The 17,876-nt window shown below is 39.2% G+C and overlaps 1 protein-coding gene across 6 annotated transcripts in view; it reads left to right on the top strand.

Moving 5' to 3' along the window:
- The window catches only part of prx (periaxin), a 46,496-nt gene that overhangs the window by 10,007 nt on the left and 18,613 nt on the right, over nucleotides 1-17,876 (top strand). For all 6 annotated transcript variants that reach the window (XM_080889914.1, XM_080889915.1, XM_080889910.1 and 3 more), the window contains exons 2-7: nucleotides 8,099-8,148; nucleotides 10,777-10,884; nucleotides 14,921-15,046; nucleotides 15,613-15,772; nucleotides 17,255-17,448; nucleotides 17,599-17,834. In XM_080889914.1, the coding sequence (XP_080746040.1) occupies nucleotides 15,017-15,046; nucleotides 15,613-15,772; nucleotides 17,255-17,448; nucleotides 17,599-17,834 (620 nt within the window). In that variant the 5' untranslated portion in view covers nucleotides 8,099-8,148; nucleotides 10,777-10,884; nucleotides 14,921-15,016. The remainder of the gene's footprint in view (nucleotides 1-8,098; nucleotides 8,149-10,776; nucleotides 10,885-14,920; nucleotides 15,047-15,612; nucleotides 15,773-17,254; nucleotides 17,449-17,598; nucleotides 17,835-17,876) is intronic.

Below are 17,876 nucleotides of genomic sequence, written 5' to 3'. Positions count from 1 at the left end.
TTAGAGCAGCAGGGTCAGTTTCATGAGGCTTCGTCTTTAAGGCACTGCGGGACAACAAAAACGATTCAGCTGACATCACATCATCACAATTCATGATGGATGTCCAAACTAGTGCGAGGAATCACAGCTATCAGTCACACACTGACAGCAGACAAGTGATACTGGTTGTTCAGACAAGTGCCTTCTTGCAGCTGTAATTTGTTAAAGTGATAGAAAAAGAAATCAATGGGTTGTGAGGACAAAATGTCTAATTCAACCGCGTTTACCTGTGGTGTAAAGTGGTACATGGGTATGTGTTGAGTCGTGGTAACCTGGGGAGCTGAACTGGAGCTCAGTTCTGCATAACTCAAAACAGATATGGTGTCCCATGAATGCCCATTTATCCATTTTCTTAACTGGGTATCCAGTTCAGTGTCACGGGGTAGCTTGGAGGCTATCCCATATGTCTTTGGATGCTGATACTAAGGCTCCTACCAGCTAAACACTCTGCCCATGTACATGATTGAAAAAAATAACCATTTAAAATGCGTAAAGTAAGGTCTTGTATGAATTGGTGTGAATGGGTTAATACTGTTCCTAGTGTTGGACAGCAGTCCCCAACCTTTTTTGCGCTACGGACCGGTTTATGTCCGACAATATTTTCACGGACCAGCCTTTAAGGTGTCGCGGATAAATACAACAAAATAAAACCAGTACTGGTACCCAAAAAAAGAAGATTTATTCATAAAATACACAAGAAAGACCCAGGGAAATCCCAGGGACATCATAGAACACCCATTAAATCCTAGTCCATCTAACTAAGCCTTGGAAGTAAATGCTAAAGATGCTTATGTGGTATTTTAGGAATCTTCCGGGAAGTTTTTGATTTTGGGCAAAACCTTTCTAAAAGCCAGTCGTTTATTTTAGCCAGTCTTTGCTTCAGAAACAGGCGTGAACCTCTCCCACACATGTCAGTGGAGCAGTGTGACTGGTTGATGTGTGGTCCGTGTTAAGCGTTAAGAGTGGAACAACCATCTTTGCAGTTGCAGAATTCTCCCACAGATTTCTACTAAGGACTTTTTTAAGTTTAATGTCTCCCACTCCCATAATATCCCAACTTTGTTCATTTAATGTTCTGGAAAAAATGTAGGTGCAGAAAGTCTAATCCTTAAATATTAAAAAAAGCTGGAGGGTTTTAAAATATGTGAAAATCAGGCAGCAGGGTGTCAGAGAGCTCAGCATCACTGACGTCCAAATGTTTACATGTACCATGGCTAATATGGAAAGCAGTTCTTTTCTCTATCACTGGAGTTCACAGACCATTAAACACATTTGTTTAAAAGATTTGTCCACCAAATCACTCACTTCCGTACTGTGTAGACTCCGAAGCCAGAAAAGCTGTGACGAACAAGACTAACTCCTTGCTCTCCTTGCAGCTCACTGACAGTTAAACTGAAAGAATGGATCATCTCAGGAGGTGATTGGGGTCAATATATTTTACTGAAATGATTACTTCACAAACGACACAATACCACTGCATTTTAAGGGACATGAGAATTTGTTGCTTCTTTAATGCAAACACTAGAAAAATAGAAAAATAGTTCCGGTATCTTTCTCTGAGAGGACATCTCTCTTATTGGTGTGAATACTTGATCATATTGGTGCAACAGGTAAAGACGAACCAAGTAACGCTCTCCATTCAGGAAAGGCTGCATCCATCCCTCAGAGTTTTTACTGCGCACTGACCTACAGCAACATAGAAATGTTGCAGAGCTGTAGTTAGCATATAAATCCACTTAATCCCAGCATACTTTGATAAACACTGCATAACGATTTACATGTGAAACTGGCAAAGAAGCTTTTTGCTCAAACTTAGCAGTGAAGCTGTGAAGTACTGTCAGGCCCCGTTTAAGTTTTTTTCCACTCTGACTTCATAAATAAACCCACCCACACCATCAAATCTACTTTAGACAACTTAATCCAGCTCCTGTTTGGCAAAATGCGGAGTGGCTGACAGCAGCAACGCACTCTTTGGCTTTCAAGTTTTTCCTCAGATTCAGGGCCCATCGTAAGAACAGTCAGGCACCAAGGAATAAGACTATTAAATACATATTACTGTATCTGTCTTGGACATGTTGCTTAGAAATTATACGACTGTACACGTTTCGGCTTAATTGTAGCCTCCTGGATATTTTGTACATACACAAGTAAATCTCTCAGCTGGCTTGGGAAGATCTTTGTTTCCCTCCAGACGAGCTTTACAAGCTGATCAGGGAGAGGGAGGTCTTGGGGTCTTTCTTTAGAGTGCTAGCTCCACCACCCAGACCCGGATGTGTGGTGGAGGCAGAATGGGAGTAAATGTATGGATGGACAATAGTTTTTCAGGTTTAATTTAAGGAAGTATTTCCTGTTCATTTTGTTTTCACTCACTTCAGAAACTTTAAACATTCACTTCATACCTCAGGCCATCTGCGCTAAAGGTCAGGGACTCGAAATTTTAAATAAACTGCCTGAAAATTCACCAGAATACAGAAAACACCAGACCACCTGCATAATGTGCATCTCCAAATTCAAAGCTGTGGCCATGATTACATTTACATGTTGTTTTTAAAAAAATGCATTACAGTTTCATTATGCTCTCTGTGTGTTGTCTTCACTTCAGTGGCCGTGAAATCAACAGTGTAGAGAGGAGATGAGTGTGAAGGAGAACCGTACACACATGCTTAGTCTTAACCAGGAGAGTTATCCCTGAATGGCTTCCAGCTGCTGTTATAATGTTGAACATTTCCCGCTGGCCCGAGGGTTGTTCTGGCCTGTAGTTTTCAATTTCAAGAAATGATTGTACCTGAAGTTTTAGAACGCTTCAGTATGTTTGATGGTTTGCTTGTTAATGCAATCATTAATATTTCCACCTCATCTGTGTAGGCAGATTGGTTTGTGTGACTGGTCTGTGTGCTGAGCCTCGTATATTTGTGTGAGCTACAGCAAACACACTGATCCGCTTTAACCTTTTCCTCTCGTAGTTTTAAGTAGAAATGTAGAAGTCTTCTGGGAACCCAAAAAAGGGTAACAGAGGGTTAGACTGCAAAACCGGCAGTCTGGTAGTTTACAGGAACACAGTGGTCTGGAGATGAGTCAAATTCCCAGCCTGGGCTGTTGTTTCAGTCCATACCCTGTGATATGAAAAATGAAAGTTTTTCTGCCTTGAGGAAAAATAAAAGAGTGGATCCTGTGATGCAGCAGAATAGTTATTTACACGAACGAGCAGTAAGTATGGTTGCAATACTTGCAGTTATAACTAAACTAATACAGTTACAATACTACAAAGCTGCTTTACTCGTGCACACCCTGGCCTGTTTTATGTAAATATTACTTTAAATGCTTTGTAGAACACTGTTAAAAGAGGCTACTTTTAACATTTTTATGAGTGCCACAAATTTTCAAAGTCCTAATCAAGGAAGTTTTCTCCCAAAGAAAACAGGTCTTCTAAACTGCCCCAGATAGCTTTTCTTTTTTTTTTTGCAGTCCACATTTTTCTTGATTTATCTGCACCACTATGTACCAATTTTACATAATATCCACCTAGCGGGTATCATGCAAAGTAGTTTGGCACTCCCTCAAAAATGAATGAACAGCTGCCATGCAGTCTCCCTCTGCAGTGCTGCTTTTGCCAACTGTAATCTTTCTCAGGGACAACCAAAGCATAGAGATGCTGTTATTGGCTGTGACATTGGACACACGAGTCTTCATGCACTCCCGACCCCTGAGAGGGTGAACATCCAGCATCTTATTGTTATTTTTGATTGCAGTGTCCCCTTTAACATTGCAGTGCAAATTGAACAACTTGTGTGGTTAGCTTTAAATATATTCCCACTGGCCATAGTTGCATTAAAATTGAAAGGATGAGGGTCAGTCAACATTTTGGGAATCAGTTTGAAACCAGTAAACAGCCATACTCTGTTAGTTGTTTGTTAGTTCCTGTGTTTTCAGGTCACGTTTTTGTGTTATTTACCGCAAATTATACTCTGCTGGCTTTCTGAACACTTCCTGATGGTATGTAAAGGATCCTTTTGCTCACCCTCCAGGTCCTCAGCATGTTTCATGAAACTCTGCTCGGTAATTTCCTTGTAATTCTGCTGATATTGCTCCAACTAGACTCACATTGGCAGAAAAACTAATAATCAGAAAGTAATTTGTGTGAATTACTATGAAAAATATGAAAATAAAACTGCATCGTGTAACGCCTTCCTGAACGAGTTGGTTCTGGTTCTTATACATAGGGGATACATAGCTGAGCTCCAGGGTGTCGTCACCCGAAAGCTGGCATCAAGGTGACTGTATAAATCGAGTGTTATCTCTCTATTTTGCCTGGTTGTTTACTAATCAGAGCAGCAGCAAAGAGGCAATCAAGCAGTAATGTAGTCAGGTATGAGGAATGATACTTTTCTAACATCCACTTTTCATTGAAGGAAGTTTTAAACTGTGGGTAAAAATACCTCCCACTTCACTACTTTACACCTACACATGCTGGGGTGTCTGTGGGGCAGTCGTGAGGCGTGTGGGGGCCTGCAGATGTGAGTCTGATCTATAATAAGACCACTCTGTGAGGCATTTCAAATCTTCTCCTCCTCCTCCACTGCCATGCCTCCATTCCTTAGCTCCATCCAGGGAGTGCCACCTCCTCCACCTGTTGCTGTCCATCTGCAGCACAGAGCTGCAGTTTAAAGCTGCTGTAGGTGAAAACCTACAGCAGCTTAACAATCCCCAGTCATCTGCATGTTTACACTTTCACTGTAATATTCTCACCTGAAAATGTTTCTTCACTTTTCTAATTTCACAGATCAGGAAATGTAAACGTGTTTTAAGTGTCTTTTATTTTTATTTTGTTTATTACAGTTTCAATAATTGAACAGATTTCTATATAGTTTGTATATACATTTAAAAATTACATCACTCGCTGGAAATTTCTGTCACCGTTATGCCTACTTTAGTTTAATAAAACATTTCAGTAACAACTGCTCATTTAGACTCTGACGCCACTTATGGGCCATTAGTTCAGCAGTGCAGTGGGTACACCTGCTATTGCCGCTGCACTTGATAAATAGTCCCTCTCAGTAGCACAAAAACAAGTCAGAAAGGGTTAGAATATCCTAAATAAAAATATTCTATTTCTAAAGATCATATTTTGTCTTTAGTCTGTGTCTGATTTTAAGTTTAAACTATATTCAAATGCACGTGAAAACACCAGAGAGTGAAAACATCTTATTCCAGAGCTCAGTGTCTAAAAGTAGATCATTATTCTTTAGATAATTGTCTTAAAACCTTGAAGAATAAACATGTGTGAGGGTGAGGTCTCTGTCTCTACTAGAGCACCATTCAGTGAATTAGCAGGTACTCTGGGATGGTTCTGATGTCTCCGCGGATCTTTTAAAAGCATCGGTCTCTTCAAAATGTTGTTCTGTTCCATTAATTCGTGTCCCTGCTCCTCCGTGACTGATACACTGACGGCTGGGATGCAGCGAATGTATGTTATGTGTTCCTGTGACCCGCTAGACACCAGATACCCCCTACCCACCCAAACAGGCACGGCATCCACGCTGACACCACACGCCCAAACACACGCACTCAAATTCACACACACACGCACATAGCTGAGCTGAGGCACCGAAAAGTAACCACATGATTGCAGAGAAACAGAGGTGATTCCTGCAGACTTGTGCTGTTGTTGGCAAGTCCATGAATTCAAGAACGTTCTTAAAAATATTTCCAACAAACCAAACTTTGTCCAGCAGATGCACTGTGCACAGGGGCAAAATATTAGCCCACTTCCTGATTTCTTCGTTTATTTGTTTCTTCCATATTTGTCTCACTTAAATGTTTCAGATCATCAAAGTAATCTTAACATGAGTGAATACAGTGTGGGAACAAAAACTAATCAAACCTACCTGACCCTCCTTCAATCATTAATTGACTCTGATTAGCAACAGCTTTTGCAAAGCTGAGACAAATTTCTCTAGCCACGCTTAAAGAGAACATGTCTGACAAACCAAAGGAGTCTAAAAGATCTCAAAAAGCAACACATCGTGCCGTGATCTAAAGAAACTCAGAGTTACAAAACCATTTCTAAGGCGAACCATAGTGAGAGGTTTCATCCACAACTTGGAACAGCGGTGAACTTTCCTAGGAGTGGCTGGCCTACCAAAATTTCAAAAATAGTGCATTGACAAGTCAGCCCAGAATAACTTGTAAAGAACTGCAGGCCTTACATGCTCCAGTTAAGGTCACAGTTCATGATTCAGCAATAAGAAAAAGACTTGGCAAAAATGGCATCCATGAGAGAGTTCAGAGGAGAAGATCATTGCTACCAAAAAGAACAAAGGCACATCTCACATTTGTTAAAAGGACTCTGTAGACTAATGGGACAAAAGTTGAACTATTTAGAAGATTTGATTCCTGTTTTATCTGGTGTAAAACTAACAAAGTATCTCAAAAAGAGATCATCACACCAACAGTCAAACTTGTGGGCGCCAGTGATGTTCTGGAAGTGCTTTGCTGCTTCATGACCTGGACCATATGTCATAATTGATGGAACCATAAAATCTGCTCTGTACCAGAAAATCCGGAAGGAAAATGTTCGGGCATCAGTTTGTGCTGTGAAGCTCAAGAGCACTTGGATTATACAGCAGGACAATGATCCAAAACATGCCAAGATCGTTTTGAAAGTCTGGATTTATCCAATTGAACAGCTTTGGCATGACTTTAAACAGACTGTTCATGCTGAAAAACCTTCCAATATTGCAAATGCCTGATTGCACTTCTTGCCGCCAAGGGTGGTACTTTAGGCACTTTTTCACATAGGGTCAGCCAAGTTACACTGGATAAACAGAAAGGTTCAGGATGCACAGGGTTAAGACAAGCAGTGGAAGTATTCTTGCCTTGATCAATCCTCATTTTAAACACGCACAAACCTAAACCTGTATTTTACTATTTGACCTACAAACAGCTTGATTTGTCATGCTTGTATCTGCACTGCAGTCTCTAGGACATCACCTTTGTTTAATGAAGTTCATTTGTGCCATGTGAACAGTTTATATAACTCAAAAACCAAGAAACGCTGCACTCTCATAGGCTAGAAGCTTGCAGTGTCACATGAAAAAAATGCCCTGCTTTATCATCCATTTTAACTCTTGTGGTGAGTAGAGTCAGACAGTGCACCTGTAAGAAGGTCAGTTCTTTCCTACCATTATTCCAAACTTTGCATATTGCCACTGCGGTAGTATAATTTTATCAGCCTTCAGGGAGCATAGTGGTGTGCATCACCTCAGAGCAGCTGCTGACATGAAAAGTTACCAAAATAAACAATTTTGGCATTTTAGTATTTCTACAGAATATTTATAAGACACTAGTTTAGGCTTGTTGGGACCACTGGTTTCCTAAAGGTGTGAATGGACAGTTTGTGCAGATGGCTGGGCTCGGGCAATCAGTGCAGAGCAATAACTGAGACTATGGAAAGAATGTAAACCCTTCCAGAAGCTTCAGACTGACAGCTGTGTCACTATATCAGAGCCTCTAACTCCATATACTTAAACCTGACATGAATACCAGATGTTCATTTTCTCAAGAGCACTACCGGGGCTAATTTACTGTTACATGATGCTGTTATATTTCGATGGCATGTGAATAGTGAGTGGTGTCCTGCTGTCTCAAAGAAAGTGCTTTATGTCACCAAATGTCCACTGAAACAACAATTACTAGGCGTTTTTTGTTCTAGTTTTATTCTGCTCTTTTTGCTGGGCAAATTTTCCCAAGCATCCACCCTTTCATTGCTTTTGATTTATACATGAAAATGAACTCACCTCTGAACCATCTTCATTTTTTTTCTAACGAAACTTGAGGTAATTGCACAATTGCATTCTTCCTTGTTTATCGTCTTTCAAATGCAGGAAAATTGGCTGAATAAATTCAGGAAATGTCCTTCCACTCTCATTCTTTATGCCGCTCAACAAATCACTAACATGCTCCGTATCTAAAGATAATACCAAAGACATTCTGTTCATCACTGATTGATAATCAATGAATTAACAAATTAACAAGGAGTTGTTTTCTTTTAATGTTTTAGACAGAGACCAAGAGGACAGCCATGTTTTCAACCAGACCAGAGATCCAGCCGTAAGTACACAGCCTTCTTCCTGCTCATGCAAACACACCCATAAGTCATGTTACAGGTGTTACAGAGAAAATGTTTGATACGAACAGTACCAAGAGTTACCTGCATGAATGAAATTTGGAATTTACTCTAAATAAATAAATGTACAAACTGAGCTGTCACTTTAAAATGTGCAGATCTGCACATAAACAACCAAACAAAAGCTAAACTATCTTGGTGCACGCAGAAATTATCATGTTTAGGTTTTAAAAGTGCACATGCATCCTTCATTTAGAGACAGAAATGGCAACTAATTCATGATATCTATGTGCACGAAAGGGTCCCTGGTGTCAAAAAGGTTTAAAAACCTGTACCAGACTTTCTTTAGATCTTGGCATAAATTCATGAATTCTTAAAAATACAGAGCTGAGATGCAAGAGATTTAAACAGATCATTCCCTAATCAGTGGCAAATAATCTCATACATAAAGGTTATTGTGATTTTAAAGTTATATAGATTTTTAGGCATGATAAATATAAGGAATATTCACTTCTCCATTAGACAGTTTTGGGTTGTTGTTTTTTTTTTTTTTATACCCTTTTCTTGTTTTCTGTCCACAATGTCGATGATCATGTGAAACACGGCCACCAGAAACTCAAACATTAAGTAAAAATAATAATAATTCAGACTCCACCAAATGCTCAGTTTCATGCATTTTTTTTCTGCTTTTGGATTTGTATGATGTCATAGTGAAGGCATGTGGTCATATCAGGCAAACAGCTGTGGCTGTCACCACAGATGTCCCGCCCACCTGCCATTTAAACCCTCTGTTTACAAGAAGCAGCAAATCAGAAGAAAGCTGACCTTAAAAAGGAAACCAAGGAATCAGTCTTAAATAAATAATGGTGATTTTGCACAAAAAATCATGCAATGTGACTTTTTGTCCAACAACAAAAATCCGATACTGGAAATGAGCTGAACAGGTCGCCTTTAGATTACAACATAAAAAACAAAAATAGTATATTACTGTTTAATTAAGTAACTGCAGTGTTTGACCAAGAATCAACTGTTTGCTTATCCCAATACACAAAGAAAAAAGTTGAGCAATTTCCATTTGACTGTATATAATAATAATAATAATAATAATAATAATAATAATAATAATAATAATAATAATAATTCTGTAACTATAAAAAACATGCAGCATTTCAGCTCTAAGTACCCAGGGGACACTTTCAGTCAGTGGAGCGATTCTTTTATGCGACTGCTGTTTAACTGAAACGAGCGTCGACAGACGTGACTGTTTGTCATGTTGCACAGCCGTGTATTTTACTGTGGCTGTTCATTTGCTCTAATCAAATCTATTTTAAATGTAGTGCATTATTGCACTTTATGAAGCGAGCTGCACATTATCTCTAGTGGCGTAGCACCTCATAAACAGAGCACTAAGTCATTACAGCTTTAAGTTTTATGCCTGCTCACTGCTGTGTTTCTGTGAGAGGAAATGTGTGTATTTATATATCTTTGAACAAGCAGCTTGCGGGGTGAGCACTAAAGACATGAGCATGGTAAGACAGCTTTCAGGAATATTACATTTGGTAAGCAAAATGGTTTCAAACTGAATTCTTCTAATGGGAACAACTTTAAGATCTATTATCACAGGCATTCAGCTTTCACTGTGTGCTGGGAATTTATAGTTTGTGTCAGAGGTTACACTGTCAAAGTGTTGGAACATAATGTTTTGACAAGATCATCTGTGCAAGAGTTCATGTCACAAGCAGAGGAAGGAGATATAGGAGGGTTGGACATGGTGTGCTTCCTCTAGAAAAGGGGGCGAGAGGTAAATGCCCCCATTTTTAACTTTGACTTAGTCTAAAATTAGTCTTGGGGAGAAACAGTTTCAGTCCAAGAAAAAATATTCTTTGCAAATTAGAGGCAGCAGCAGAATAACAACAATATGTCGTGGTGGATTTAATCAGAAAAAATGAAATTATAAAGTAGATCACAAAGAGTTTATTTCATAATTCAATTTATAGTGGTTAACAGTCACCTGAAAGAAAATACCTTCATCTTTTCTTGCAGCTGTCTCTGAAAAACCTGCTTCAATAGGAGAACACAGCCAATGCAAACAACAGGATCACCAGTCATCTGGGGGACATTAAAAATGTAGCTGCTTCAGAAAAAAATTTCACAATGCTTCTGTATTTTGCAAATACTGTTTGCAATAAAACCTGCATCACTTTTTAATACTGTGATTTTCATCCTGATACTGGATGGTACTGAAGCATGACTAGCACACAGAGTCAGAAACGTAACAAGACTACAGCTTGTACTGTAAATCTTATTTTACTCATGCAGAGGACGTTTGCTGAGCTGGACATGCACACTGTAGCTTACATTTTTCACATCTGGGAGATTCCCAGTACAGTTTTCCTCTGTTAAACAGCTTCACTGGAGCAGCAGAGAAAGAAATGTCAATATGTGTTAAAATTTAAAACATACGTCTCCCTGTTCTTAAGATTTTTCCCACAGCTTCCACTGCAGAGCTGTTCACAGGCCCAAAATAATCTTATTAATTGAGTTAAAGGGTAAAACCACCAGAAACTGCTGCCTCACGCGCTCAAACATCTCACTTTCTGTTGTCTGGGCAGGTAAAAGATAAGAGGCGGTCACCCCCGTCTTCCAGATCCCCCTCCGCCCCCCAGCGCAACCCTCACCACAGCGGCTCCACAGAGGAACAGGAGAGCCCTGAGAGAGTGGTGAGACACAGAAAATGACCTGCAATGATAGGATGCACATGAAGGTTTCATGCATAAACTGAGTTTTACTGCCATGCATCCATGTGTCAGAATAAAGGTGTTTACAAATCTAATTGTCAATAAAGAAAAAAAAAAGGTTGTCTGAAAAGCAACAGCGCTGACAAATCATCTTTTTCATCCATTTTTCATAAAAGGTAAAAACATTGGGTCATTTTAACCTCCTAGGACCTGGCGTCCACATATGTGGACATCACATTTTGGGTTATTTAGACCAAAATACTCAATTTTGCTCTACAAGGGCCTGATATCCACTTATGAGGACTTTATGCTGCTACTGTTCTATCGAAATTTTAAACGAATATCCTCATAAGTGGCTCTCATTTTTCTCAGAAACAAAAATTGGGTAAAAAAATTTTTTTAGTAATTCTTTGTTTTTACATTCATCAGGTCCCAATCAGCCCAAATATCAAAGAGAAATTAAAAATGCATGCTGTGGAAGAGTTCGGGTCTTAGGAGGTTAAAGTGTATCTGAAAAGACTTTTAGGTAATCCATCTTATTGTGATCAGTATAACAAATGCCACTTCCTACCAGGCAATATTTTACACTAGCTTTATGAATTTTACAGAATTGGTCTTTACCGTACAAAATAACGTACCTTGCAGTAATTGCTGTTGTGATGTGGCTCTATATAAATAAAAATAAATTGAATTAAATTTGATTAGCGGGAATTGATTTACCTTTGGAGCCAGCCTTTAGTGGCTGCTGAAGGAACTGACAGCCATTTAAATATTAACGTTTTTCAGCTGTGGAGCTTTCTGTGTGTGTAAAGGGTTCTGATCAGTCATGTAAATATCAGATTCTCAATGCTAGTGTTATAAATTTAACCAAAAAAACAAAAAATCTTTATTTATTTAGCTTATACACAGTATCAGTTTAGTTAGTTTTTGCTTTATTTCAGTTAACAGTAGCATCCCCAGGCTTCTACCTTTCTACCTTTAAAACCTGGAGAGCAGCCAAATGGCTGGTAGGCTTTTAGCTAAGCTTTAGCTTCAGCCAAGTGGAAGCTAAATTGGCTAGTCATTCATATGTATATTAGGTTGTTACCTGGGAATTCTGGAGGGAGGGGAGTGGGGGTTTGAGTGGATTGAGGAATTTCCCTGCGAATCTTGTTGACTGTGCCGAGGATGGTGGTTTTCCGTCTAAGAAGTTTTTGCGCAAGTGAAAGCGATGTGAAAAAATTGTCCGTGGTAACATTTCTGCCCTTGTCTAGGAATGGTTCCATCAGCCTCATTACTACATTTTCAGAAAGTCTCTCCCCAGTGGGACGATTGGGGTCCTTGCCAAGATATGGGAAGACATTGCAAATGTACTTGGATTTTAGGTCGCAAGCCACCCAAAACTTGATCCCAAACTTGTCAGGTTTACTTGCAATATACTGCAGGAAACAGCACCGAGTCTTTGATGGGAAAAGCTGTTCATCAACGGTGATATGTAGACCAGGGTTGTAGCACGTGATGCAGTTGGTGACAAATGATCCCCACACACTGGAAATTGCAGCGAACTTATCAGTCTTTGCTCGATCACTGCGGGTGGACTTGTCATCAAAGCGTAGGTGTTGCATGATGTCTTGGAAGCGGTTTCGTGCCATAATTCCAATTATCTGTGGGTTTCCCAGGTTTGCTGACCAGCAGTCATTTAGAGATGGAACCCTGTTAACCCCCCGCAAGATGACAATTGCAATAAATGCCATTAGTTCAGGGAGGTCCATGAACCAATGAACATGCTCCATGCACCACTCAGCAGGCCATTTGTAAATATGTGTACAAATGGTTGGTTTTTTGTACTGTTTTTATCAATAAATCTCAGCAACAAAGGACATACACCCATGTGTGTTGATTTCTCCCTAAGATGGCAAACTGACTTTTGGAGATTTATTTCCCTGGATGATTGAGAATGCATCAAGATGAAACACAAAAGGAAGTTCACAGCTTTTAGCAGCTCCCCCACCCCCTCAATCACACACCCCCACTCCCCTCCCTCCAGAATTCCCAGGTAACAACCTAATATACATATGAATGACTAGCCAATTTAGCTTCCACTTGGCTGAAGCTAAAGCTTAGCTAAAAGCCTACCAGCCATTTGGCTGCTCTCCGGGTTTTAAAGGTAGAAAAGCCAAATGGCTGCTCTCTGGGAGTTTTTAAGTAACACTAATTTTATTAGCTAGGTTCATATTTGTTTATGATTTCCTTGATTTGGATCAAAGCCATCGCAGCTCCACTCACGTTCAGAAAATGTCTATTTAAAAAAAACTATGTTGGTATATAGATATATTCAGAGCAGAGAGGTGACTGACCTCCTGACCTGGACACTAACCAGGACCATTCAAACTGGAATACAATAGCCCAGGACAGATATGCTGAGGTCATTGTCCCACACGTAAACAAGCTCTCATTTCTCCCAGCTCAGCAGGAATGTCACTCCACAGTCTTTTCATGCGGCAGCAGGTGACCGCCAGCCACTGGACGCAAAATGAACAACAAAATGTCTAAATATGATGAAGCTGAAGTGACAGTGCAGGTGCTGGGACTCTGTAAACACCCCAACGCACAAACTAGAATGTTAGCAACTTTAGAAGGAGGACTTTTAGAAGGATTTTGCAAAAGGCGGTTGCTGTTGGATGGGACCAGACAGTAACACATACTGGTTGCAGTTATTTTGTGCCCATTTGTCTGCATTGCTAACAAGGTGAATGGGATATATCTTGTTATCATGTGGGAACAACAACAGCTGGAAGGACGGGGGGGCGGGATCAATTAGCCAAAATTATTTGAATATTAGCTAGGTGATATTTTTAGTTACATGGTTAAATATGTAGTTTGAACAATGCATGTAATTAAAATTCAGTTCTTATTTTTCACATTTAGATGTGTAATGTTGTAAATTTGCATTCTTATGTAATTATCAATTAACAAGACAGTCTATACAAAAACAAAAGTGGGTTCCTTATAACAAATGTATCCAATTAATTAAGGTTTTTTTCTTTATTTAAAATTTCATTGATTTTAAGTTTATTTTCCTTGATTACCATCTACAGGTATTACATTAAACAATAATATTAGTTATCTTTTAGCTTTCAGTTATTTTACAGTTTTGTCCTTTATTTTTTCCAAAGGCTTGAAAGTAACACAATAAACTGCTGAAAATATATCTATTTTTATCTTCATTATGTTAAACTATATTTATGTCAAAGATTTACACAATTATTCTTTCCATTACTGAAGTAGCTATGCATGATAAGTCATTTTAAGCCCTCACACTTTGAGTCAGCTTTCTTATTATGGCTGCCAGAAGTTAACTAGCAGTTTGAAAAGGTGGTGGGTCTAAAATGCCGTGAGAAAAATGTCTAAAACTGAAGATTTAAGGCACTCTGAAGGCAAAATTTGGGATATACAGTAGAGTGTCATGAACTGCAAAGTTTAAGCAACAGACAAACAAATGTTTGTTTGTTGGCTGACAAACAAAAGGTAAGCTTTATTCCAAAGCTGATAGCTTTAGTCCAGGAAGGGAAAAAATAAAGTGTAATCCAAGATTATATGAAGCTGGTTCCCAAAAGGCTATAAACAGGACTACAGAGACTTATGCTGAAAAGACAACAAAGGCTAGAATAAAGACAGACTGTTTCTACACATGAAGGCAGATGTCAGGTAGATGGAAACGCTTCTCCTTCCATCTACCAGCACAGTTGAACTACCAAAATAAATCAGGAAGTGAGTGACAATAACTGACACGGGAGATGTAGAGATTTGAACTTTCACACATCGGAGGATGCAGGGAGGAAGGGAATGCAAGTGACAACTTACAAACAGAACCTGGAAGTAAGAATTTGAAGTTCAAAGCACATGAAAACAAAAAACATAAATAACAAACTAAGAAAACAAGGAAAAGCATAACAAATCCACTTTGGTGTTTTTCTTTCTTCTTTTTTTGCTGCATCATGATATGGCACCTCAACCCCTGTCATCTGTGCTGTTGCAGGTGCAGAAGGAGAAGCTCCATGCCGAGCTGAAGCAGGTACTGAGCCAGAAGAGAAGTCATCTGAGAGAGTCGACCTGCCAGCTGGCCCAACCAGAGATGGACTCTGAGCCAGCAAATGAACAGACAGTAAGCAGAAGTCTGACTTTTCAGGCTGAAATATGTTACCTTTCTATGTATCAATGGCTTAAAGCTGTAATGTGCCAGGTGATGCACAGCTAAACACAGAAAACTGTTAACTTTTTCCTGCATTTTACTTCCTCTCTTCAGCCTGTGGAAAAGTGAATGTAGTCTAAGAATAGAATGACCTTTCTTCTGCGACAGCTTCATGGATAAAATGAACTTTGAAGTAAAGTTGAGAACAGTACAGTAAAACATGCACCTACTCAAACAAGTGCAAAATTTTACTCAGCATTGGAGCCCAAAAATAATTAAAATTCAAGACCGAAAAGTCGTTTTAGCAATTTTTTACTTGCTTTTGACCTGCTATTCAATTCTGATGCAGTAGTGTGATGCAGGCTGACAAAACCACAGGATTTATGCACTGACTAACTTCTTTTAAAAGACTGAAATAATGACTAGTATTTTGTGTTTAACTATATTTTTGCTATTACTAAACTAGTATTGGTAATAATAAAACAAAAAAAGAATCTCGTGGATAACCGAAGTTTTGTGTTGGTGTCTGTGTGTCGCAGAGTGTGGAGGAAGCCTCTAAATCTGTGGAGATTGTGGTGGAGACAGAGGCAGGGGCTGGAGCCAGCGGCTACAGTGTGACTGGTGGAGGAGAACGAGGGATCTTTGTAAAAGACGTCCTCAAAGACTCTCCAGCTGCTAAACACCTCAGTCTACAGCAAGGTGCCTGCAAGCACACCTGATTCATTTAGAAAGCACTACTAACATACATAACATTTATATAAGATTTAAAAGGTAATTAAAAAGATATTTAGACTTCTTTTAAGGAGTTTGCACAGAAAACTTTATTATTTGGGGGGAAAGCCCAATATTACATTTTCCACATCATCTGTTCTCATTTTATTTCATATCAGCTTTGTTTATATCCCACCTTTAAAAATAGAGTTCATGAATTGCTTCAGTAATATAATGAAATATGAAACAAAAAGCCAAAAAGTTGGGGCCAAATAAAGCAAATAAAATTAAGGTGAAATTAAGTTGAAGTTAAAAGGGGAAAAAATCTAATGTAACATGATATCAATAGAAGATAATAGGACAAGTCTTGACCCAGAAGGTGGAAATCTACAAATTCCAACAACAGTTGACGCCTATTTTTGTTGCAGAATTTTGCAGAATTTTTGTAAAAATCTTCAAATATTGATTAAACACTTCCTGACTCATCAGGGAGTCTGCAATTTCCAAAGAGTTAACAAACTCTAACCCACTTTTTTTTAAATGCATTTATTCTGATGACATTGTCATTAAGGGGGGGGGGGGGTGATTATCGATTTATCGATTAAAAACGATTCTGGCTTGGATAACGTGATATCGATTCATTAAAATCCTGAATCGATTTTTAAATATAAATTTATTTTGCCCGAAACGCCAGAATCTCAGGTTAAACCTCACAAAATTTCTACAACCACCAAACAGCTGAAACAGTAAATGAGAGCAGGTACACGGATTCTGCACGAAGACGTAAACACAAACACAACCCAACGCATCTGAATCAGTGAGATGTCGCCTTTTCACCCGACAGCACATACGCAGACACGGACACGCCGTCGGGGCTGAAAGCCGACTGCTCACTGATTTTGAAGCGTCGGCGGGCGCTTTGTGTTTCTGTGCTTTTTGTGCTAGATTCTGAAGCTGCAGGTTTTATCTCTCTCCAAACAATACTGACTGAACCAGCAGCAAAAGAAGATCCAAACTACGCTTCACATTTCGCTTCACATAAACATCGTCACGAATTTCCTCTTACTTTTGCTGTTTTGCTTCCACCACGATAAAAATCACACTTCCTGACTCACTTCAAGAACAGTTTCCCATTTAAAAATCTCTGTTTTCTGCATTAGTCGCTTACTTACCCACCAGTCTTAGGTGTCGGCCGCTGTTTGCTTGTTTTTTTTTTCGTTTTGGTTTGTTTTGGGGTTTTTTGCTTACTTCCGACAAGAAAGCCTCATTTCTGCTGTTCAATTCTGAACAAATTTAAACTTTTTAAAATTGTGCAAAATTGCAAAATGCTTAACTGTGTCTCTAATCAAACTTTATTTAATAAATCACTTTTACTTTTTCTACTTTTTCCACTAAATGCATCCTATACTAAATATACATCACAAACTGATGTACATGAATATATTGTTCATACTGTTTTTCTGTATGAAGGTGACCAGCTGCTAAGTGCCAAAGTCTACTTTGACAATGTGAGGTATGAAGACGCTTTAAAAATCCTTCAGTGCGCAGAGCCATATAGGGTCAGCTTCCAGCTTAAGCGAACCATCCCTGGAGCGGATGGCAGCGTGCGCCCAAAGGTTCCCAGTGTGGAGGTCAAAGGTCCCAAAGTCAAGATGGGCAAAATGGTAAAGTAGCTTTATCAATTTATTGTAATCACTTTTAATCCTGAAAGCCATTGTGCTGAAAAAATATATTGTGAGTGATCAACTAGTACAGATAGATGCAGGTCTTTAAATGTTGTTGACTGATGCTCTTGTCACACGTGTTTCTTTCAGAGTGTGAAGGGGACCAAACCATTCAAGACTCAGAAGAAACGAGGTGGACGTTTTGGTCTGAAAAGGCTAAAAGAGAAGCGAAGAGAGGAGCTGGTGGTAGAGGGAACACCTCCTAGGCTGGAGATGAGTGATGTAGAGTTTTCTCTTCCCAAATTCAAACAAAGGAAAAGTCCAAAAGTTGAAGTAGAGGAAGCCAGAGGAGCAGCAGTTGAGAGGAAGGCAAAGAAGAGGATGAGGTTGGCCTTTTTTGTTTGTTTCTTTCTCTTTGGTAGTTCCAA

This window comes from Rhamphochromis sp. 'chilingali' (assembly GCF_963969265.1).
Source record: "Rhamphochromis sp. 'chilingali' genome assembly, chromosome: 8".
Classification (NCBI taxonomy): domain Eukaryota; kingdom Metazoa; phylum Chordata; class Actinopteri; order Cichliformes; family Cichlidae; genus Rhamphochromis; species Rhamphochromis sp. 'chilingali'.
Note: the sequence above shows the minus strand (reverse complement) of the source record. Positions and strands in the feature narration are given on the sequence as shown.